Raw genomic sequence first — 25,031 nt, 5'->3', positions numbered from 1 at the left:
GATTCCCTGATTGTGCCCAGTCATGTCTTGTTTCCTGCTGCCTTGTTTCCTGTATTTAAGTTCCTGTTGTGTATTAATCCAGTGTCTGTCATTGATGTTACCCAGTGTTTGTCCGTGCCTGTTGCCAGTAAACCCTGTTTTCCCAAACCTTGCCTGTGTGCCTGCTTCCGCTTGCTCGCCTCTCTGCCCGCTCACCAGGCGATCGCGAGCCGTCCCGTGACAGAATGACAGACCCAAACAAAGCGGCTTACATCTCCGAGGAGGACTACTTCCGCCTCGGAGAGCGAGTGGATTCTTGGAGATCCCAACCCGGGATCAAGGAGGATCCTCCCGCGTGGAGCCTCGTTCGCCGGTGTATGGAGACCCTCGAAGAGCTAGCCCTCGACTTGGACGCCCGCTTGGCCGAGGAGCTGCGCGAGGGTCTCCATGAAATTGCTCAGCTCCGGACCGAGCGCTCTGTCGCTCCCAGCGAGCGGGGGCCCGTCCTTCCGACGTCCGCGTCCGCGGACGTAGCTCCACCTCCCGCCGCTGCCAAGAGCCGGAGGAGGAGAAGGAGGGGACCCACGATCGCCCCGACGATCGCCTTGAGGGCATGTGCCCTCATCCCGGCGGCCCTCCCGGAGGAGGATCGGGAGGACTCCCCGATCACCCGGATGGCCCCCAACTCTGCTAAGCTGCCTCCCCAGGCAGCCTCTCCTGTCCGGAGAGCACCGGTCCCGACTACGCCGTCGGAGCCGTCGCCGCTGCCCGCGGACCCAGCGCCTGTGCAGCCGCCGCTACCGCCTGTGCAGCCCGCATGGCCACCTTCGCCTGCGCAGCCACCGCCTGCGCAGCCGCCTGCACAGCCTGCAGCTCCAGGGCAGGCACCCCCACTGCAGCAGCCTGTTCCTAGTAAACCCTGTTTTCCCGAACCTTGCCTGTGTGCCTGCTTCCGCTCGCTCGCCTCTCTGCCCGCTCACCAGGCGATCGAGAGCCGTCCCGTGACAATAATGTCAGCTGCAGAAATACGGAGCAGTTTTCAGTCCTTACAGTGCAGGGCTGGTATCTATATTTTAGATAGTAGACGATGGGTGGGGTGACATCATCACTGGATGACTTGCACAGTAGATTGTTAGTTATGCTGTATAAACTGGGTTTAGAGTGAGTATTGAAAATTTTGTGACTTTTGATGTTTGCTTAGATGTCATTTCACTTCTAGGTGTGAGACTGGTGAGGATCTCGCTGCATCATATGAAAAAAAAGGCAGAATAGCAGAAATATTTCAACAGAATGAATTCAAGAGGTTCATGCATGAGACCAGACAGGCTGCGAGGGAGGCATTATGGGATTGCTCTCATGTTTTAGGCCTTAGACATGAAGAGACTAAAGTTTGCATGAGTTGTTTCGCTAACAGTACAGGATGTGTTTTTTTCTGTCCAACTTGTGAACATGGCCACATGTCAGGGTTGGAGATGGGTCGATGGACTAGCAGAGAAATGGCAGGAAACTTGCCCGTTAAGATAAAAATACTCCGCTGAGGTTAAGAGAAGCATGAGCATGATAAAGAGGGGGGGTTGAAAGTGAGAAGAAAATGTCTGTTAAAGAAGGAGGAAGTCATGCTTTGATCATATACTGCAATAACCAATCCTGTTAAGAATGTCCTTTTAAGGGCAATTAAGGGTAATTTTTAAATGATACATACCATCAGTTGAGTTGATTTTGAAGTTGAACAGGATTAACATAATAGTGAGACTTGTGATCTTCATTGTCTTAGGTGCTGACTGCTCTTCTTTTACCAAAATAACCATTTTTATATAACTGGCAAATTTCACCTATTCTTGATTAAATATATACAAATATATTTTTCACTTTCAGTTCACACCTGGTGATGAGACACTAGGTATGTACACAAATTCATACTGTGTTGTGCTCTAAACTGCCCCCAGCCACAGACTGCCTCCCATGACGTAATCGCTCTTTTTAAGGGCAAAGTCACTCCTCCTTCGCAGCAGAAGCGACCGCTCACTGTCACTCTCTTTTTATTTTGCCTTAAATAGACAAAAAAATTCACATTACTTATCATGATGTTTTAAAACCAAACCTTAAGATTAACAACCTCCAGTATAACATTGCAAATGTGACAGTAACAACTTTTTCACTCAACAATGCTCATTTGTGCAAATACAGTCGCCTACAGTCACAAGAAGTGATTCATTGACTTGAATAATATTTTTCACACTTTACTGAATTCATTCTGCTTCAGTTTTTTGTTATTTTGTCTTCTTGTCATATAATCTGGCAAATGACCTCATACTCGGCACCGTCACACCTGGAAATGATATGAAATTGAACCAAACACCAAAAGTAATCAAAAGTATTCACTATTCACTTTAACTTGAGCTGGGTGATAAGGAAAGAATTCTAGACAGGGAATTTTATAGCAGGGCACTCTGCCACAAAGTTATGAAGTTATGATGTTACGTTCTTTATTTTTTTACCCATTTGTTGATGCCAGCAGTCACACCAAAACATGCAAAAAAACATATTGCAATTGCATCCCTCACTTTGTTTTCCCCTCTGGTTCCACCGACCTTGTACGATATATCTCCTGTTATAAAATTCATACATGATTCCATCAACATATCTGTAATGTTCAGTACCAACTGATGAAGATAAAAAAAAATGTCTTATATGTTAATTAGGGTCCTATATTCACTCCTGAATATAGGACCCTATATTGTTTGATCCCTTATTAGCCCTGTTTATAAGTGCCCCCCTGTCTTGTGTTAGCTTCATCCTTGACGCTGCGTGCCCCAGCCTAGTGTGCCTTGGCTTCTTTCATTTTATCCACCATGATTCAGTTAAGTTCAGTTAATTAATCCCGTTTGTTTGCCCTGAATCCCACCCCCGTGTCCTCAGTTCTGCCCCATCCCGTGACAGCACAGGTTTATTCTTTTTGCTAACACTATGTTAGTCATGCACATGATGGTCCGTCAGTATTAGTTGACCTCACCCTCAAAAATAAAGCCTAAGGCTTTACATCTTAGCTCCTTCTGGATCATTTGAAAAGCACTCTGAGTATTTTTTGTGCCTCTTATAAAACATAATGAGATCCTGGGATCCATTACAACTACACTATATTGCAAAAAGTATTGGGACACCCCTCCAAATCATTGAATTCAGGTGTTCCAGTCACTTCCATAGCCAAAGGTGTATAAAATCAAGCACCTAGGCATACAGACTGCTTCTACAAACAGGAGCTCAGTGAATTCAAGCGTGGTACCGTGACAGGATGCCACCTGTGCAATAAGTCCATTCATGAAATTTCCTCACTACTAAATATTTCACGGTCAACTCTTAGTAATATTATAACAAAAAGTGGAAGCAATTGGGAACAACAGCATCTCAGCCATGAAGTGATAGGCCATGTAAAATCACAGAGCGGGGACAACGCATGCTGAAGCGTACAGTGTGCAGAAGTCACCAACTGTCTGTAGAGTCAATAGCTACAGACCTCCAAACTTCATATGGCCTTCGGATTAGCTTAAGAACAGTGCATAGAGAACTTCATGGAATGGGCCGAGCAGCTGCACCCAAGACTTCACCAAGTACAATGCAAAGTGTCATATGCAGTGGTGTAAGGCATGCTGCCACTAGACTCAAGAGCAGTGAAGACATGTTCTCTGGAGTGACGAATCAGGAATTTCTGTCTGGCAATCCAATGGACGAGTCTGTGTTTGGCAGTTGCCAGGAGAACGGTACTTGTTTGACTGCAAAGTGCCAAGTTTGGTGGAGGGGGAATTATGGTGTGGGGTTGCTTTTCAGGGGCTGTGCTTGGCCCCTTAGCTCCAGTGAAAGGAACTCTTAATGCTGCAGCATTCAAAGCCATTTTGGACAATTTCATGCTCCCAACTTTGTGGGAACAGTTTGGGGATGGCCCCTTCCTGTTCCGACATGACCGTGCACCAATGCACAAACCAAGGTCCATAAGGACATGGATGAGCAAGTCTGGTGTGGAGGAACTTGACTGGCCTGCACAGAACCCTGACCTCTACCTGATAGAATACCGTTGGGAAGAATTAGAGCGGAGATTGCGAGCCAGGCCTTCTCATCCAACATCAGCCTGACCTCACAAATGCTCTCCTGGATTTAGGATTTTAGCTCCGATGCTAATTTTCTTACAAAAAAAAAGTAATGCCCCAGGTAAACTTCACTTAGCCCCAGATCTTTTCAGTAGCTAGAAATGCCACTGGATTTTCCACTAGAGTTAGACAGGGGCACTCATTTTGTCGCAGCGTGGCTTGCTATAAAATGCCCCCTGCCTAGAATTAAAAAAAAATAAAAATTCAGCTCAAAATAATGTCAGCTGCAGAAATACGGAGCAGTTTTCAGTCCTTACAGTGCAGGGCTGGTATCTATATTTTCGATAGTAGACGATGGGTGGGGTGACATCATCGCTGGATGACTTGCACAGTAGATTGTTAGTTATGCTGTATAAACTGGGTTTAGAGTGAGTATTGAATATTTTGTGACTTTTGATGTTTGCTTAGATGTCATTTCACTTCTAGGTGTGAGACTGGTGAGTATCTCGCTGCATTATATGAAAAAAAAGGCAGAATAGCAGAAATATTTCAACAGAATGAATTCAAGAGGTGCATGCATGAGACCAGACAGGCTGTGAGGGAGGTATTAGGGGATTGCTCTCATGTTTTAGGCCTTAGACATGAAGGGCTTGTTTGCATGAGTTGTTTTGCTAACAGTACAGGATGTGTTTTTTTCTGTCCAACTTGTGAACATGGCCACATGTGAGGGTTGGAGATGATGGACTAGCAGAGAAATGGCAGGAAACTTGCGGGTATGTCCGTTAAGATAAAAATACTCCTCTGAGGTTAAAAGAAGCATGAGCATGATAAAGCGGGGTGGTTGAAAGTGAGAAGAAAATGTCTGTTAAAGAAGGAGGAAGTCATGCTTTGATCATATACTGCAATAACCAATCCTGTTAAGAATGTCCTTTTAAGGGAGCTTAGAAAAATAACCTCGCTGTTGTCTGTTTGGTGCGTCATCTGACTGCCATGGGGACACTCTGCTTCCCTTCTGTATGCGAACAAACTGCTTTGCCTATTAAAAGAATCTTTATCTTAGTCTCAATGTGATCGCCATCTAAGAAACATACGAGGAAAGTCAAGAAGGGTTGGTCAATAATTTTTTCCTTTCACAAGGGTCAAAGATATTATTCAAGTAAATGAATCGCTTCTTGTGACAAAGAAAAGCATTACTGTCGCGTTTGAATGGAAAAGTAGTTACTGTCACATGTGCAACGTATTGCAGGAGGTCGTTAATCTGAGTTTAACATTTGATTATAAAAGACCAATAATAAACAGGTAATGTGAATTTTTTTTAGTTTGTTTAAGGCACGAAAAAAGCAAGTTAGAGCGAGAGGTCGCTACTGCTGTGAAGGAGGTGTGAACCAGTGGTTCTCATACTCGGTCCTCGGGCCCCACTGCCCTGCTTGTTTTCCTGCTATCCTTGCCCCACACACAAGTCCCAGCTGTCTTTCAGCTTCCGATTGACTGAACACCCCTGATCCAGGTAATCAGCAGTGTGTAGGGCAGGGATAACAAGGAAAACAAGCAGGGCAGTGGGTCCTGAGGACCGAGTGGTAGAACCACTGCATTAAAGGGAGCAATTACATCAGGGGAGGCAATCTGTGCTGGGGGGAGGGGAGGCAGTTTAGAGCACAACACCCCATTTCATAGTTGATGATTTGACTAGATCCCAGATTTCTTGGTTCTTCGAAACTCCTGTTCGATTGGTTGTCACAGCAACCTTTCCATGAGGTCAAACCTGCTCGGAGCAGGTTTGTTCAGTGTAAACAAGATTAGATCACAGGTACAAACTGAGCTCTACACACTCAGGAAACCCATCCAACCATGGCCACGCCTTTCTTATGAGAGAAGCCGGTTGCAGTTAGTGTGTTCCTGTTAAGATGAGTGTGTTTGTTTTCAATAGAGTTGTATTGCATAATATTAGAGTACAAATACAAACAGTTTAATACTAGGGGCACATAAACAAGAATAAATAGAGTACTAAAGCCCATCAACAAAACATTTGTCCTTGGATGAAATAAAAGAGTTAGTCCTATACAAATGAATATTTTTTTCCAAATGAAAAACATTGTAAAGTAATTTAATTGTCTACACTTCATCAATGTTAATCCCTGTTTGCCTACATTGCATTTCTGATTAGTAGTAATAAGGATTGCGGTTGCACCACTTGCCTTTTCAGGCTCATCTCAAATGAAACAGATGTCTGACGGCTGCACCCAGTGGCGTCGGAAGGAGTGTGACACTGGAGGGGATTGTGACATTGTTATGATAATACTAGCAGTAGTCAGATTGAGAAAGGATGAGATGTAAGAAACATTTTTAAGTACTTTAAATATAATAAAGATTTCATCATTTACAACAGGACTAACCCTCTTTCGGGTACAGTTTCAAAACTAAGAAAAACCAAATAAAAAATAACTGATCCGTTTGATAAGTGGGTCGGCCTCAATAGAGCATGGATTCAAAACAAAAGATAAGGAACACACTGTTATTGATTTTTTGGGAAGGGGGGGGGGGTGTCGGCCAATATTGGGGGGGGGGGGGGGGGGTGTGTCCCTTTGTCCTCCTATTTCCAATGCCCCTGGGAGCACCACCTGACATTTTTGGACTGAAGCGAAATCATTGAAACTAGGCATATTTTTTTCATAAGTTTTGAAAACATATTCACATTGAAAAGATTTTGTACAATAATGTTCATGTATTTATTAGAAGAATACAAAAACTAACAATAATAAATAATGTAATATCATAACAAAGTAGTCTTGGGAAACAGGCATACTGCAGATGTTAGTTAATTTAATGGTGCATTGTATCATGTTCAATTCTTACCTCCGTCATTGTATAGGAAACTTTCCCTGGGTGGCATGGGGCAGCATCACACCAATTACAGAGAAGACACTCAGGTCAAGAGTCAACAGGCCTACAGATACACTCAGTGTGGCAGCACCAAATACCTCAAGGTGCTTTTAAACGCGAAATAACAGCAAACGCCCTGAATTTCTTTGGATTTATCACTTCCCAGCTTTATATAGAGTCATTTAAAGTTCATAAGACCCAAAAACATGATGCAGGACCCACAAAGTGATGCTGCCTCCATGTTTGCTTGCTCCACTTTCTGAGCGAAGACGTCATCAGTGTTCAAAGAGAGTCATTACAGGAATCAAGTGTCAGAATGAGCATAACGGAGCCACAGGCAAATAAAAAACAGTGAGGATTTATTCAGAATAATTACAAATAATTATGTACATTTTAATACAGTAAACGCAGCAAAGGTGAGATAATTACATACACATATTTCCAAAAGCCTGTTCCTAGAAGGTTTTCCTGAGTTACTGGTCCTTCTTAGTATGTCTCTGCAGATCTCTACAAGGAAATGTTCACCTTCTTCCCAGAAAAGTCTTTCAAGTCAAATAAAATGAACTGTAACAGATCACTGATACTCTGGTGACTGATTATTTTTCCAGCTTGATTATCCAACCGACTTGGAAGCTTGAGACTGTAGACAATCTAAAATCTGCAAACTCTGATTAGGATCCTTCAGATTTCAGCGCTTCTAAGCTGTAAGCTGTGAACAGCAGAAGGTGAAGCTGTATTACAAGAAGGGAATGTTTGTGATGCGAAACAATGTAACAAGTCAGTGTGGACTAAAAGATGTAAGGTCTGGATGTCACCATGAGTCTGGGTACTTCATCTAAAGCCCATGATGCAGGTAACATATATTACCTTTCCTTATACAAAAATACTAGAATATCCCCACCTAAACTGGCCAAAACTGGTTAAATTACAATATAATTGTACTATATTACCACATATTCTTCTATTTAAGCAGGTATAACTGCCACTAGTGCATATTTACCTCCTCAGTGTTGGGTTCAATGTAATCAGCAGGTGATGATGCATCCATTTCCTGATGGTCATGTGAAGCCTACAAAAAAAATCACATTTACATGTTTTGTCAAATGTGTCTAGTTACATTATTAGTGCTCTATATTGAGGTTTAAATCATGACATCACTCCATATTAATATCTGTGAGACACACACTATAACTATAATTAGAATGGAGACTGTAAGCCAGACCTTCTCACCCAACATCAGTGCCTGACCTCAAAAATGCTCTCCTTGAAGAATGGTCAAAAATCCCCATAAACACACCCCTAAACCCTGTGGACAGCCTTCCCAGAAGAGTTGAAGCTGTTATAGCTGCAAAGGGTGGGCCAACTCCATATTAAAGCTTTTGTATTAAAAATGGGATGTCATTAAAGTTCATGTGTGTGTAAAGGCAGGTGTCCCAATACTTTTGGCAATATAGTATACCACATGGTTGTCACTCTTCATTGTCCTCAATCCATTTGGCTGTATTGATCAATATTAATGATGTTAAGGTTTATGATTATGGAAGAGTGTTAGAGCCTTTAATTAATGATCTCATTATCTCATTACATTAGAACAGCATGGGATTTTACATGTAATGTAGGACTGGGAAATGATTATGTTGCGTTGTACTTTTCATTTTTGATTGGAGGCTATTTTTTAAAAAACATTGTTAAGAAGTATTATGAAATATTATTTAGCATTGTATTACACTTAGTGAATGTAATCCTTAGAACAATACTATAAAGATGTAACCTGCAGAATACTATATAACCACAGAACCTTTAGAAAATATAGTGCAATTATTGCTGCATGATCTAGCCTCAGAGTTTCTGCAACTTCGATAATAACTGTGAGAAACAGAAAGTTCATTTCTCTTAAAAATAGCACTGTAGCATTGTCATTTACGGAATGCAGTTGCTAATCACTCATCTGTCTATCAATCCCAGGAAGGCATGTGTGTATCAGGCTGTGCATCACTTAGCCAACGACATCACATCACACTGACCCTTTCAACAAACCGGCACATACTGTTTCCCCCTCCCACTCCCACTCCCTCTCCCATGCTGCCTCTCCTTCCCCATCTCACTCTCCTTCTCTCCAGGGTCCACGTAGAGGGGGCTGTACGCAGCCCTAGCATACTCGCCTCGTCTCAATATTCTGCAGGAGGGGCCCAGCAGCACAGACAGGGGAGTCTGACCTCATTCCCTCCAGAAGCCAGTGGCGGTGGTGGGCTTCACTTGCCCTTGGGACATTTGCCATGTCCCCATAAGAGTGGAGAGAGTCCCCCTGCTCTGCCTTAGTGGACACTGGGGCCACTGTCATGCTGGTGAGGCCTGTCATGCTGGTGAGGTGCCACCTGGACTCAGCTGGAGTCTGCCATCACCCTGTACCCTATGTTTGCCACCTCCGTTGTCCCCCCCAAGTCCCACGCTCAGGCAGTCAGTTCGGCTGGAACTCAGACTGACAGCCCTCGAAGCCTCTCACAGCCCCCAGTGAAGCCCGCCTGTCCTGTCCCCCACTCCCCCCGCTACTTGGATGACACCCTGGTGCACGGTGCCTCTTTGTATTCTGACCTGAGGTACCTGTGATTTCATACTGAGAGGGTGACAATATCAGTTAAGAACAGATTACGTGTTATTTTGTGCATGAAAACAGCATAGCAACACGTCCACAGATAGCAGCAGGACAGTATTGTTTGTGTAGCTGATTTAATAAGCTACAAATAAGACTTAAGTGCTTGTAAACAATATAAAACTACAACTTCAGCTTCTGTTGCTTAAGGGTGCAGCCATCTTGGATTCAGAGCTCGCGGGTGTCGATTCCTCCGAGTTCACGAGTCAGAATTCCAACTTCAGGGGGGCGTTCCAATTGAAAATTTCGACTAGGAAGTCAGAATTTCCAAGTTATGAGTTGAAATGGAATGCAGTGTGATTCTAAAAGTTTTCTCTCTGGGTGCAGAAGTGTGAGGTGTACATTCAATATGTTTTATGCTTTGATTTATGGAGTTTTGAACATCAGTCTTTGTTTTTTTTGTGAAAAAAATTGTTAAAAAGACATTCAATGTTGAGGAAGCTCGGAAGATGACTTTAGAGAATCACTTGCAACTTGATAAAAAAAAACACACACACTTATTTTTTGAACTCCTCATATGGGACGTGAAGATATCAGTGAATGTAAATTTTATAGGGGGTAATACCTTCGGAGGTGGTACATGATGCAGCAAGTGTGTGAACCACTGCTTTAGAGGTTTTAGACAGGCTGTGTCATGTTTATAAATCATAATTAAATCTGGATAAGGTTTATTTCTGACTCTGATGGATTAGTCATGCATGGGGTTTGTCATGCTTTCAGAATTTTCCTTTCGCAAAGAAAAAAAAAAAAAAATTAAGTGCCCCACTTGATGCTGTGTGTGTGTGTGTGTGTATATATGTATGTGTGTGGATTATGTAAATATTACATTGTAATAAAAACCTGTTATTTTGATGTTGCGGGGACTTTTTTTAGGACCCCACAAAGATCTGTGAATGCAATCAAAAAATTTTAAATGCCAAAAGTCTCGTATTTTATTTAGTTCCTTTTGGTTAAGGTCGGGGGGGTAGGGTTAAGGTCGTCTTGTTGGGATTAGTTTTCCCCCCATAGAAATGATTGGAGAGAGTGTGTGTGTGTGTGTGTGTGTGTGTGTGTGTGTGTGTGTGTGTGAAGGAAGGTTGTGGGTGTTAGGTGACTAGGTTTATCTTGTTATTTTTCAATTGAAATATTGCAATTTGTTAGACATCACACAACCCTAATATGAACTTCTTTTCCTACCTCCTTTTGATATGTTAGCAGAGCAAGGTACTTCCACTCTGCAGGTATTCTGTGATCATGCTTATTTTGCTTGTTAGTAATACATCATTATGAGGTACCGGTTATAGTCATTGGTGCATTGCCATGAGGATAAATACGAGGTGTGCTTGGTATGTTTCATCCCATGGTAATTGATAATAAACACAAACCATGGATATAGATGTACCTGTCAAACTGTCAGTGATACAGGAACCAAGGAAGAGAGCAGGCCGGCCTGGACCCCAGCTGAGCACACAGGTGGCAGGTGGGGGGGATACTTACGTTGTCGCTCCTGTGGTTGCTGTTCTTCACCACACAAATTAGACAGTCGTGCTGTGTGCAGTCGGGATATTTGCAATTGTCCCAGTGTGACAGGATCCGGCGGGAGGAAGCACAGTGCTTCACTGCAGGGGCGGAGACGGGTTCAAAGTGTTAGGTGACAGAAACAGACCTGGCACTGGAGCGAAGGTGAACACGAGACCAAAAGTAAATGAATCCTCCTCCATCCTGAATTCATCTAGAAGAGTGGAAACAGAAGTGTGGTCCTGCACTCACCCTGGCAGGATGTACCGGCCCGGCAGCTGTCCATGTGCTTCAGGACCCTCCTCATGGTGTGGCAGTGGGGCCTGGTGCATGACCACAATTCCCTATACTCCTGCTTGCGCTGCTGGCATTCATGGGCATGCAACAGAAGATTCAGATGCTCCTGGATCAGCTTGGGCTTCTCCAGGTCAGTCGAGGGGTCCGATGGAGGGGGGGGGGGGGGCAGAACAACAGTCTCATCAGCAACGGTCACTGTATGTTTGTTACAGTCACCAGAACAGTGTTCATGCTCTATGCTCTGCATTCCTGGGCCTGTAAACCTCAGCTGTGTTTCTCCATCACAATCAGAGCGGTTTCTGTGCGGCTGGAAAAGCTCGATATCTGAAGCGCCACTCAAAGCCCTTTCCCTCGAGTCCCCATCTGAATGTGGTCTGGGGTCCCTGCTGGTTTTTTTTGGGGGGGGGGGGGATTGCTGCAGAGTGCTGGAGCAGATGGGCGAGGCAGTATACAGGGTGCAGCTGCCACCTAGGGGGAGGACGGGGGCTCTGCACAGAGACAGGCTGGACCCTTATAGGGGAGGCACCACCAGTCTAACTCTGGGGCCCCTGGCTTCCCCTCCCCATCCCACCAGCCATCCACTGTCCCCCCAATTCCCTGCCTCCAGGTCCCCGATTGTCACACCCCCAGAGGAGGCCCCCAGCCATCCCCAGGACTTTATTTTGGGGGCACACTGTGCTTTCCTTAACTAGGGAGGGGCCTCTACTTGGGACAGAATAATCCCAAGATCACTCGAAGTAGCCCACCCCCCAGCCTTAGTTCTTTTTGTTTGACAGCTGTTGTCCTTCTCTCAGGAATGAGGAACTTTGTAGAGCGAGGGGGCGGTGGGGGGCAATGTACCGCAGTAGTGCACGGAATGCAGTTGTCAATCACCCTACTCACTGCTAATCACAGGAAGGCATGTGTATTAGGCTGTGCATTGCTGTGATCGGAGGGTTGAGTGGAGGAGAGCGGCTGACCTGGGTGATGCGAGTACCAGAATGTATGTACAGATTATCCAAGTGGTCATCGCCAATAAACATTACTTTTGTTTAATTAACCTTTGTCAGTGTTACAGTATTACATGACCGCCTTCCCTACCATGTTTAATAACAGGGGCCCGTGACCAAAGAGAATGTACTGAGATGTTCCTGTGTGCTGGAGTCATAATAAGGGCTCGTCCTCTACCTCAACAGACTCCATACTTACAGGGAAGGAGGAAGAGCACAAGGGACACAGATCTGCTACAGACACAATTATGTATAATAATCTGAGGGAAGATGGTCAGACTGATGTAGAGAAACAGGCCCCAGGACACCAGCCAGAGGGACAGATATATCTTGGGCACCTACCTGGTCTGGCTCAGGATCGTTGATTCTCTGAAAATGGGCAAATGCTTCATTTATTCTAAGGAAAAGATAATACAGTTTAGAGCTGTTGTCATCACTCTATAAATTCAAATACTTGATTATTAAAAAGTATTGATGCAAAATTTCCTTCTCAATTACTTGCAAATATGGCAGAAGGAAGACGACACATAGCAGATGGGGATACGAATAATGAGAGAAAGCATCAGTTGTGTGGAAGCACTTCATTGAAAGTAAATGAAAACGCAATTGTTCATGAGTATTTGAAACTTAAATATCACCACAGCATGACCGCAGTGGAAATATATCTTTGTGGCATACCACTTGGAGATTTTTATATTTATACTAATTGATCTTTATGAGTTTGGCTTGAATGCTAATTTATTGATGTAAAACGTGTGCGAATGTTTTGCATGGCTGTCTGAATGCTCTGTGTTTGTGTGCTCAGAGCTACAGTACAGCTGCTTGTTGAAATATGTCTCTTCTGCAAGTATGTCTTGCTGTGACCTGTGGGAAGGCGGGGTTGGATATCCAAACCCACCCATATCCAACCCCGCCTACACAAGGCTGCCAATCATGTCGTTCGGAAACATTTTTTAGCACAAAAATGCTAAATTTGTGTATATTGTTTGGTTACTTATGGTTAAGGTTAAGTTGGGTAGGGGTTAGGGCTAAGCTCCCCTTAGCTCCTCTGTAATTCAAACCTTGGAGTGTACTTACACACTATGAGTGACACAGCATATTGTTTTACAGTAAACTTTTTCCTTTTCATTAAAAATGAAAACAATACACTCTAAAAAGTACAGTGTAGTGAATAAATACTGTAACCCAGTAACCTAGCTGTTTATCATTCATTTCCCCATTTGTGCATGCGTAGCAGGTATACACCCCCGCGGAGGATAGTTTTCTGGTAGCGGATGGTGTTCTGTGCGCGCACACACACACACACACACACACACACACACACACACACACACACACACACACACACACACACACGGTTTTAATGTGTTAATGCTTTCAGACTAACTGCCATAGTTTGGCATGTTCAGTTTGGCTCACATGTTGACGGAGCCTGAAATTGATGTAAAAACATTTTGTTATTGAAAAAAAAGTATTGTTCAGGAATCAGTGTCGAAATCAAGGTATCGTTCTGGTACTGGTATCGAAAAATTCTGAACAATGCCCAGCCCTATGCACCACACGGTCTATGACAATGATGATTGCCTGGGAGAGCGCGTGGAGAGCTCATGCCAAAGCAGTGGCAAAAACAAGCAACTTTATGTGAATTGGAGTGCCGAAATTTTCCAAATGACTAAGTGTGCATCATGCAATGGTTGGTTGGTTCCTGCCTCACTCCTAATTCCAATGATTATATTATATTATTATTTAAAAAATACTTGATATATGGTCAAATTAATCAGTAGATTACTCATTGATATGATGAATAGTGACAGCTCTAATAAACTCATTACAAAAAGAATTTCAACTATGTGTATGGAGAGAGTCTGAAATTATAGGTGGGGGGGCACAATTCAGTAATTTACATACAAAAGCCTGTTATTGGTGGGGGGGGATAAATGAAGCTAAATTAAATACTGAGGGACACATATCCACATATCCGAGGCCCCTGGGTACAGTTCCCATATAAGTGCTGGATTATGTTTTAATATTTGACAAAGGGTGATTGTAATATTTTGGATAATTTATTTGCTCAATTTATTTATCACAACCCCCGGCTTGGGCTCTGTGTAGTTTGCATGGTGACTCAGTGGGTAACACTGGCACCTCACAACCCCCGGCTTGTGCCCTGTACAGGTGCCTGACTCACTAGAATGGGTAGATGGATAGATTTTATTCTTAAAAACAACCAGTAAATCTTAATCAATGTTAAAAAGTCTACTCACGTTACTTTTCTTGCCAGATCTGTAAATAAAAATAGATAAACAATGATGCAATTATTCTGTTCTGGAGCTCTGAATAGTATCAAGGTGGCTGATAATGAAACAATATATATTATAATTATTACTTGCATATTTAATTACTATATAACAATAAATACTGACAGTGAAAGGTTTCTGTATCAGATTCACACATGTGCTGCATCAATGAGAATGTGTTTATATCATCTGCCTTCCTTTGTAATAGTCAGAGCTCCCCATTACAGCCTCAATGCCCCCTACTGGCAGGAGGCCATTACAGTCCTACACCACTGAAACAGCATCATAAAGGAAGAGCAAAAAAGCTCAAAAGAAGTAAAGCAGCAGTGTTATGAAATATGTCCTGAGCTGCACAATGTGGTCAAATAACATTTTCTGATTAAAAGTGATATTATATTCATCCTGGTTAAATGCTGAAAACGTATGACAGATAAAATTCTGTGAGAACTGGTTTTTTAATACATTATTGTCAACATGCTTTCCCAGTACACATATTCAGCCTTGATGGTAAGTTATGCATCATATCTCTGTTATACTTACAGTATGCAGACATCTGTATAACAAACCAGCCAAAGAGGAAGACAGACCCAGAAATCAGGACAATCAGCCGTAGATCCAGTGGCTGTTTTCCTGTGTCTGAAATGACATCATCACAAAAATCACTGAGAACTGAGGTCAGTGAATGAGCAGTAAGTGACAGATATTAAACCACAGGATTCCATATAGTATTTCATAAAGGGTTTGTACAATTTAGTTGTATGGTTAAGTTCACATAGTAAAAGTAAAATTGCAGGAGAAACATCTCAAAGTTCTAGAGTATTTACCTGCTTTGAATTTTAATGCTACAACCAGGGCAACAGAATTCAGGAGAGGGAGACCAAAAGCCCCTGAGAAATATACATATTTACGGGGTTTGACTGAAAGGTAGAGAGAAAAGTATTAGTCATGCATCTATAATTTGGTTTTTCATTATTTAAAAACATTTAAAATGCTCAGTTTATTCAATTTTAAAATGTTATATTTTAAATGTAGCATATCAAATACAGAAAAGATACATTTAAAACCTTTAATTTTACAAGAGCATTAATGACACATAGATTTGAAAATTTATGCTTAAAAAGTTTAAAAAAAAAAAAAAAAAAAAAAAAGTTTATACCAAGGTGTTCCTCCCGATCCCAGTCATCATTGTTTGTGACAGTAAGAATGTAGATGAACACAAACCCACAGATCTTTACAGGTGGTTCTGAGGCCGGAACTTTGGGACAGCAAAAGAGGTTATTAATGATTTGAACAAATTGCTCTTCCTCTAACATCAGTAATTACATGCACAAGTATAAACAGAAAATTAATCATCTGTGCTTTTCACCGCTTGACAAAAAGTATGACTAAAGAACATTTTTTTTACTGTCTGCTCTGTAAAGCACAGTGTACAAAGACAGGCTGAAGATGTCTGATCTGACAGCTGCCAGGCATGATGCACAAGCAGGCCTGGGGTAAAGCTGTCCTCCTCGCTCCCTATCAATTCACCCAGACATTTTTTTGGTTTCTTTATTGTTGGGTTTTAGTTAAACTTTTATTACTGAGGTAAGTTGGCATTTAGTTGGCATTCTGATACCTGATAAACTTTAATCACTTTAAACCTTAATCACTTTACTGTAAATGGTGGCTGGTGTGTACCCAAAGACTGAATGCTGTAATTAAATCAAAAGGTGCTTTAAAAAATTGTTAAATTAAGAGTGTGCACACTTTTTATATTTTTATACGCTTTTTATATTTGATATTATATTTTTTTATGTAACTTCTGGAAAATCTGTCATTATGGGGCCCCAGGAGGCTGTCTATCCTTGCCTTATGGTAAGTTCGCACCTGTATGGGCTTACATGAATTAGCAAATGGTCTGTTGTGCGTGTGTGAACAGTTAACTTGTGTAGGACATTATCATAGGTAGGATGAGATTTCAGACCACCGGGTTTGACAAGTGTTGTTGTTTGTTCCTGTTGTAGCATTTCAAACTATTTAAGGTAAATCAGGAATAACAGGGTTACTGTGTGGATTCACAGTAGGAAGTGAGCAACTCTTAGCACACTGCCATGGGACAGCACCACCTTGGGAGATAATAATACAGAGTAATACGTTTCTAAATTTGATTGTAAGTGAACTGTTGGCTTTGTCTTACCTTTGTCATTTTCTAAAATCAGACTTAGACACAGGGAACTTAATATTAGTTGCAGCAAGAATAAAATCCACAGAAGGATTTTCTGAACCAGATCTAAAAAACATCAAAATGTGAAAATCCTGGATTAAATACACATAACATAAAACAAGCTTTTAATAAATATTTTTCCTTTCTTCGTTTTTCAGTAAAATATCATTTTAAAAGGCAATCTATTGAAGTGGATCTGAGAAGGACAAGATGGGAGTTTGACAGTGTTCTGTACACAAATGCTATTTTGGCTGCCAAAACCTCTACAAAACCTGCATCACCTGTCTAACGACATTCAAATAAGCCACTAGCTGAGCTAAATCTGAATGCATAATACTGTATGTAATTACATACATACAGTTGGGGCGGCAATCTTATCCGTAAAGGGCTGGTGTGTATGCAGGTTTTTGGGGTAACCTTTAGGTCAGCTGTTCAAATCCAGGTCTGAGGACTCTTCAGCCAATCAGTCCTCTAAGCAGTAATCTAATTAGGGAGCTGCAGCAAAAACCTGCACCCTTTCTGGATAAGATTGGCTATCTCCGATTTAGACCAAGATGATGAAGCCTTCTTCACACACAGAGCAGAGCTCATGTACCCCAACCCTTCCTCACACACGGAGCAGAGCTCACGTACCCCAACCCTTCCTCACACACGGAGCAGAGCTCACGTACCCCAACCCTTCCTCACACACGGAGCAGAGCTCACATACCCCAACCCTTCCTCACACACGGAGCAGAGCTCACGTACCCCAACCCTTCCTCACACACAGAGCAGAGCTCACGTACCCCAACCCTTCCTCACACACAGAGCAGAGCTCATGTACCATGTGCTGTAATAATCCACAATAAAATTTAAAATACAGCACTATCTACAAAGTATCTAAACTACTTAGTATAGTAGTTACCTTATATTTTTGCAGGGCAGAGTATCCTAAACTTTCTAAGTATGGTAATATTCGATCAACATCTAAATCATTTAATGTCCTTTTTTACAGAACCTAATGCAACCGTTAAACAGGAGATACCTGTATTCACATTGACTCAGAGTGTATCAGAGGAAGTACAGAAGTGATGGGAAGGCGTTACACCATCTGGGGGCGCTCACACACATGGAGTCACTAAGGTACCCAAACAGCCTGTCTTTCAAATATGGACCAGCCAAAATGCTAAGCAGACATTCAACATAAAAACTGGATGAAACACTGACTGGCACCACACCCTAGTAACTTTAGTAACTTATTAAAATTGAGATCTATTACTATGGTTAAAAACACATAATGAGCACAGTGACAGAAATGATCAGCTAATGCATCCTGTAAGAAGAACAAAGACACTATACTGTACAGTGCTAAAACACTTTAGAAACCAAAACGATAAAATCATACGATTAACAAAACATAATACTGTACGTCTCCACTGAAGGATAGTTAAGTAGACAAGCAGATAAGCTTCAGATGAGTTCAAATGAGTTACACTGAATTCTGATCATTGTTAGTGTTTCCACAGAATGATTGCATTATTGCAGGTCAATACCAAATACTTACAGAAATGTCTGCATGAGTGCAGAAATACTTTGCTAAAAAAGCATGCACATATTCCAAAAGAAGCTACTGTAATTGGAATAAAATATTCTGTAATCAGAAAGCAAATGTTACACATTAGTTGTGCACAAACTCCCCATTGAATGCACTTTCACACATTCAGTTATATTTATGACATTAAACTTAGACATAGTTAATGTCTCTGCAGAAGCCTGTTTTCGCCACATAATATCTCAACTATTTTTAAGTCATAATTATGAGATATTAAGTCGAAATTACGAGATAACCTAGACCAGTGACACTGTCTTGTGTTTTATATACACAGCTCGCACCGCATAATTAATATTAAGTTTTCAGGCTATAATATCTTAACAGAAGCATCTCATAATTTTGATTTAACAAACTCATAGTTATGACTTAGTATCTTGTGCGGCACAAATGCGGTTCCGTACAATTTCATATGATTAAATGTGTAAAACTTTTTCTTCAAACACCCCACATGTTATCTGACCTTCTGTTCTTTATAAAAGTACAATGTACACAGCCCCAGTCACATGACCCTCACAATTACATAGACTGGTAACAATACAGGAAACACTGTCAGTCATCATATTCCACTGTAAATACAGGCATCTATTCTCTATCCATCCCCCTGCTGTCCAGGACTCACACAGAAGTCAGATTTTAGGGGTGTGGACCAATCAGGGATCAGTTCCCATCTTTGGCAATTGTCACATACATAAACTTCAGGGAAAAATCCTCAGATAAACACAGTTACTTAAAGATTTTCTTTTTCTTTCTTGCTTTTACATCAGGTACATTGTGTATTGATGGTTTAGAAATAAAAGCATACATACAGTATAGCTCACATAATATGATTTTTTTACCAATTGGAGTTTTACAGAATAGTGAGAATGTAGAGAACTAATTAAATATACTTACTGACAATATCACAAAATCTGCATTTACTTAAAAGAAAACTCACCCGGTAAAAATGTGTCTTGCATCCAGGCAATAAGCTGGATATAAAGTGTAAGGATCTGCATGTTAAACATCATGTTTAGACCTGTAAGTGTAAAACAGACCAAATTAGATACAGCACAGCACAGCACAGCACTCCTGGGCTTGCAAATCAGAATTTAATGGCTCAGGTTCAAAGAAAATCTGGCAGTTGGACCTGAATCACTTCTGTAAAAACATTCTGCTGACTCAAAGGGCAAATTTTTAACATCTCTGGATTCAAAAACAATCTGGTAAGCATTCAAAGGACTATGATGTCATTAAACAATAAAGAATAGAATAGAATAGAATAGAATACAATAGAATAGAATAGAATAGAATAGAATAGCCACTTTTATTGTCATTCAGAAATACACCGGTTAGTGGACGTCAGAACGTAATTTCGTTGCATTTTTTGCTCACCATCGGCCTGGCAGAGTGTGTAAATAAATATTTTATATTTATAAAAATATAACTGGAACTAACATACAATTATTTTAACTGCACTATAGCAGCAAAAAAACAATGTACATCACTGTATCAGTTACAGTGCAATATATACTGTACATATTTAAAGGATTTCATTTTTGTCTCTTTATACATATCAGCCGTTTGGTAACACTTTACTTAAGGCCAGAGTTGGGTAATTCATGTCCAGAGAGTAAAAGTCCAGACCAAGATTTTGTTTCAACCAACCAGTTGAGCAGAAAGTGTCAAGGTCACAGAGTACTCAACTGATTGGTTGAAACAAAATTCTGCTAGTAATTCATAAAGACATTCACAGAGCATAATAATGACCGTATAGTGCATTATAGATGAGAGCTTCGTAAAGCATTCATGTTACATAATAAACATGGGTATAATGTGCTGTGCCTTTTGATAAATATTTATAGCCATGGTTATAATGCTTTATATATTTGTTTATGTTTACATTATAATATATGAATATATAATATATGAATATGTTTATAAATTTCTAAACATGTGACCTTAAGTAAAGCGCTACCAGCCGTTTCAAAGAGGAATTTGAATGGGGAAATTGTCTCATCCACAGTATTCACTAGGATAAACTTTTCTTCCAATGCAAAACCTTTAAAACAAGAATCCGTGTTATGAAAATCCCTGCTTTGGGCTGGGATTCCCCTGGCTGTGCTTCCTGGGAGGGGCTCCAAGCCTCCCCATTGGATAAGCTGACAGAAGATTATTGGATGTTAGGAAAATGATCAGGGTTCAGATGTTTGTATGATGTAGTACAGTGTAAAAAGAAACACCTTTATACCCAAGTCTGGTCCAGGGTTCCTGAAATAACAGGGATCTAAAAAGTAAAAGTAATATATGTAGTACCTAGAGAATATACTTACTTCGGAATAAATCAAATAATCTCCAGAATAGTTGCCATTGTTGATCTGCAGAGCACCTTCTGTGATGAATCAGTAAAATCCCAAACCCACCAACTGATAGGAAGCAAAAACATTATTAGTCATAAAATGTGTGTCAAGCACATAAATCAAAGATGTGTTCAGAAGTCCTGTGTTTAAAACCCTGTACAGTGCTGTCACCTGGTGGATGTGGGTTTGAATCCCATTGTGTTACTGAAAGAGCATCGCAGGTTAAGAGGCAGATTACAATGTGTTGTGTTAAATGTGTTTGGGTGGGACATGATGCATAATATTTATAGATTAATAATGAAAAGCAGATATTAAAAAATTGTCAAGCTTCACAACATTAAATAGTTCTTACAATATGAAAAAAGCTCTATACGCTATACTCACTCATTATTTAAGATACATCAATGACCAAAGTAAATGCAACAAACTAAAATAAACCAGAAAGTACATAAAAAATGTCAATATACTTACATGGGATTAAAAACATAATCAATGGAACTATAAAGACAGTTAAAAATGCTCCAGTTTCTGCGTTTTCAGGGAAATGTTTTGTAAGAAACACACCAACACCAACTGAAATGAGGTAAGAATATGGAGTCATTATAAAATTCATGGCAGGCACACTCATCGATATCGTGATTAAAATGCCCCCCCTGGGATTAATAAGGTATTCTGATTCTGACTGCTTCCAGTCCAGAAATCCCAAAATAAAATTTAAAATAAATACATTTATAAACCTGGAAACAGACTTACTTGTGACTAGAACGATGATTATTAGAAATACAGACATGGACCATAGCGTTTTCTTCAGTCTCTGTAGCACAACTCTAAATTGCCGACCATAAAGAAATTTATCCCGAATCCAAAAGAATAAAACTGAAATGAGATAAGAACGAGGTTAGCATGACGTCAGGAAAATCACAGGCAACATTATCAAACATCCTTTAATGCACACGTTAAAGATTTAAGAATACACTATATTAATTTGAGTAATTTGATTAAATTAATGATTTGATTAAAATCATTATTATGTAAAAAAAGAAATGCTTCTATAGTTAAACATGACCTAGTATTCCTGAAATCATTAATTACCAAATAATATATAAATATTAGGGGCGCAACGATATACTCAGCCCACGAGACGAGACGCGCCACGATATTGGGTTCACGAGAACGAGAGGAGATTTTAACAATATTTTAAGGAAAACTTCAAAGAGGAAATATATTACTGGAAAGCAGCATTTTATTTGATTAATTTGAAAGACAAAAAAATGATAAATAATGCAGATGTATGGTGAAATGTTTTAAATAATCACCATCATCATATGCAGTAAAGAACAGAACAAATATATAGCACCATAAAATATTTCACCACAAACTGAAATGACAGGTTTCTCCCCTATTTGACTTCTCAATTGAACATGAAATATTTATATTGTTTTATTTATATTCTAACAAACATAAAACTTTTTTTTTAATGTTTTCTTCACCGGTGCAGTGGATTTAAGTAAAGAGTTATGATGTTGCTGCAAATGGCTTTGCATAGTACTGTAGTAGCATTAGCCGCTGTGTACGGCATTGTTTTCCTACAATGCTTACAGATAGTTTGTGTTTTGTCTGTCGCCCTTTCGCCATTTATATTTTTCGCTGGGTAGCCAAAATACTGCCACGCAAAAGACTTAAGTGTCTGGGGCATCTGCTATGGTACTTCAGTCAGACGCCGACATGCTTACAGCAGCTGATTTGCAGCGCCTTTTTGAGACCGCTTTTCACTCTGACAAGAAATCTCATGTTGTAATATCGCGGGATCTCGTGACATGAGATCTTGTTGCACCCCTAATAAATATACTAGATTATTTCAGACTTGTAAATGTACTTACATTGCATTGAAGCCATAAAGACCATCATAACTAAAATTGCACCTACAAAGACTCCTAGTGCTGTTTTCCCAGCTGTACTTGCAGAATATTTAGTCGAAATCTCAATTATAGGAACTGAAATGAGGTAAGAGCAGAGTCAGTCATCATGGGATTCATGTCAGACACACAGAACATAAACAGATGGGCTCAGTGCTCCTGTTTAAAATGTGGTATGAAAAGGAACCAAGGCTGCTGGAGGGACACTATCCTAATGCAGGCCCCAAATCATACTTCCACACAGCTACAGACGTATCGCTGCACCATCCTGGAGGAGTTGGACTACCTGTGCAACCTCTGTAGGGTCCAGGTATCGCCTCATGCTACCAGTAGTGACACTGACCGTCGCCTAATGCAAAACTAGTGAAAAAACCATCAGAAAAGATGAGGAGGGAAAAATGTCAGTGGCCCCCACCTGTTAAACCATTCCTGGTTTGGGGGTCGTCTCATTGTTGCCCCTCTAGTTCACCTGTTGTAAATTTAATTAACACCAAAGCAGATGAAACTGATTATCAACCCCCTCTGTTACTTAACTGAGCAGATCAATATCCCAGAAGTTTAACTTCTTGATTTTAGACTTGATGCTATATTCTGATTAAATAGTGTTCCTTTAATTTTTTTTCCAGCACTGTATCCACCTTTTTAGCCAATAGAAAATAAGCATAATCACTATCTCTGTGGATCTTAGTTTTTGCATGCTCTTCTAACTGCTGATGAACATGTTTCCCTTTATGAAAGGACTATCACTTCTAGCAGCTGCAAATGCAAAACACAGAACAATACAGTGATCGTGTTTTTTTGACTGCATGACATTAAGAAAAGTCAGAAGAACTTAGATACTATAATGTCATGGAAACAGAGCAGCTATTAACTATAACTTTAACCTATTATTTAATAATTTCAGTTTAAGTTTGTGTCTGAAACATGCTGCACAAAAACTTATACCTGTATGACTATTATCATTTTGATTATTTTTTTTTTATAACTACCTCAGGTGTAGTCTACCTCAGAATATAAAACGTAAACCCTTATCAACTTTTTAATTTCTGGGCTTCATAAAGAATCTATCACTTGTGCTCTCTGTGTGTATGTATTTTCTAAGTAACATTAAATAACTTTTATTAATATAAAATCCTGTTTATTGTGGTATCCTGTCTAACTGACCCCCTTAGCAGTCCTGGAGTCCTCATTGCTAATTTGTAGTTCCTCATTCTCAGTGGGGTACTGACTGGGAACTGCTGCTCAGAAGATGCAAAAACATGTTTTATTATGTGGTTATTTTGCTGCTAACTGAGATCGTTCTTTAGTTTTTTTAAAAATCATGTTTATTTTTTTTCTTCGAATGACATTTCCAAACTCACTGATTCGTCATACTGGGCTGTGAAAATACCAAACTGTTCTCTCTCTTCACCAGTTTTGTTTGTCCTTTTGAAAACAAACATCTTAGTGATCTTGGCACCATTATCTGCATCCTCCTCCAGCGCTCCCACTTTTTTGAGATGGGCTTTTTCAGCCCCTCCTGGCCTCTTCCTATCCATTCTGTACCATTTATCACTACGTTACTGTGCAGGCTAAACCAACCTAAATGATTTGGAAGGGGAGAATTCCCTCAGGTGGTAGCACCCAAGTAATTTAAAGCCATTCAGAGGCTGTGATGTCAGCTAAAACATATTTTCATTTATAGTTGTTCACTCAACTTTCCTGTGCCTAACAATAATAATAATAATAATAATAATAATAATAATAATAATAATAATAATAAATAAATAAATAAAAATTAAAAAAATCACTCAATGGTGTCAATAAAACCAAAACAGGAAACAGCATGAACCTAGATGGCACCTTGTCATCCATTATTACATTCAAAGTGGGTGACATTAATCCTGACTGTCACAAGTGTGAGTCAACAATGCATGTCATTAGAGCAACAAAATGTGCAGTGACCAAACACAACAAGGGTGGAAGCTAACTAACACTTATACACTGAAATGTGCTTAACCACAAACACTTAATGCACGAACAATCAGCATTCAAAGACAAAGTAATGTGTAATGTTGGTAAATACAAATAAAGATGTAGGTGCAGCCCCTAATGCCACCCCCTCCCCCTGGCCTCACTCCAAATCTCACTACAACAAATTCTTCAAAATCTGCCAACCCTGACAATATGCTTTATATTTTACCAGATACTGCTACTTTCTCCTGATTTACTGTTGATGTTTTACATGCATTAACAATATTTTAACTTACCTGTGCATAGAGCCATGATGATGATGGTGCTTCCTATTCTCTGAAGCAAAAATGTAATTTTCCAT

General features: G+C 40.4%; 2 protein-coding genes across 4 annotated transcripts in view; both read right to left on the bottom strand.

Annotated features, from left to right (window-relative positions):
* Window positions 1-25,031, bottom strand: part of LOC125704988 (uncharacterized) — an 82,225-nt gene that overhangs the window by 50,598 nt on the left and 6,596 nt on the right. The window contains exon 1 of one of the 2 annotated variants that reach the window (XM_048971240.1): window positions 1,682-2,642. The exons of the other annotated variant lie outside the window; for it this stretch is intronic. Coding sequence (XP_048827197.1) covers window positions 1,682-1,787 — 106 coding nt within the window. The 5' untranslated portion in view covers window positions 1,788-2,642. Of the gene's footprint in view, window positions 1-1,681; window positions 2,643-25,031 lie in introns of those variants that run through there. 2 annotated transcript variants of the gene reach the window in all.
* The window catches only part of LOC125704983 (uncharacterized), a 100,896-nt gene continuing 82,319 nt past the window's right edge, over window positions 6,455-25,031 (bottom strand). Inside the window, exons 18-23 of one of the 2 annotated variants that reach the window (XR_007381312.1) lie at window positions 14,639-14,657; window positions 12,717-12,771; window positions 11,341-11,509; window positions 11,068-11,189; window positions 9,752-9,841; window positions 6,455-6,469 (exon numbers count right to left, since the gene is read on the bottom strand). Coding sequence is in view for 1 of the 2 variants with exons in the window: in XM_048971228.1 (XP_048827185.1) it covers window positions 9,812-9,841; window positions 11,068-11,189; window positions 11,341-11,509; window positions 12,717-12,771; window positions 14,639-14,657 (395 nt within the window). In the remaining variant the exon portion in view is untranslated. Of the gene's footprint in view, window positions 6,470-9,730; window positions 9,842-11,067; window positions 11,190-11,340; window positions 11,510-12,716; window positions 12,772-14,638; window positions 14,658-25,031 lie in introns of those variants that run through there. The other variant, XM_048971228.1, reaches the window with a different exon arrangement.

This window comes from Brienomyrus brachyistius, chromosome 12, assembly GCF_023856365.1.
Source record: "Brienomyrus brachyistius isolate T26 chromosome 12, BBRACH_0.4, whole genome shotgun sequence".
NCBI classification, from domain to species: domain Eukaryota; kingdom Metazoa; phylum Chordata; class Actinopteri; order Osteoglossiformes; family Mormyridae; genus Brienomyrus; species Brienomyrus brachyistius.
Note: the sequence above shows the minus strand (reverse complement) of the source record. Positions and strands in the feature narration are given on the sequence as shown.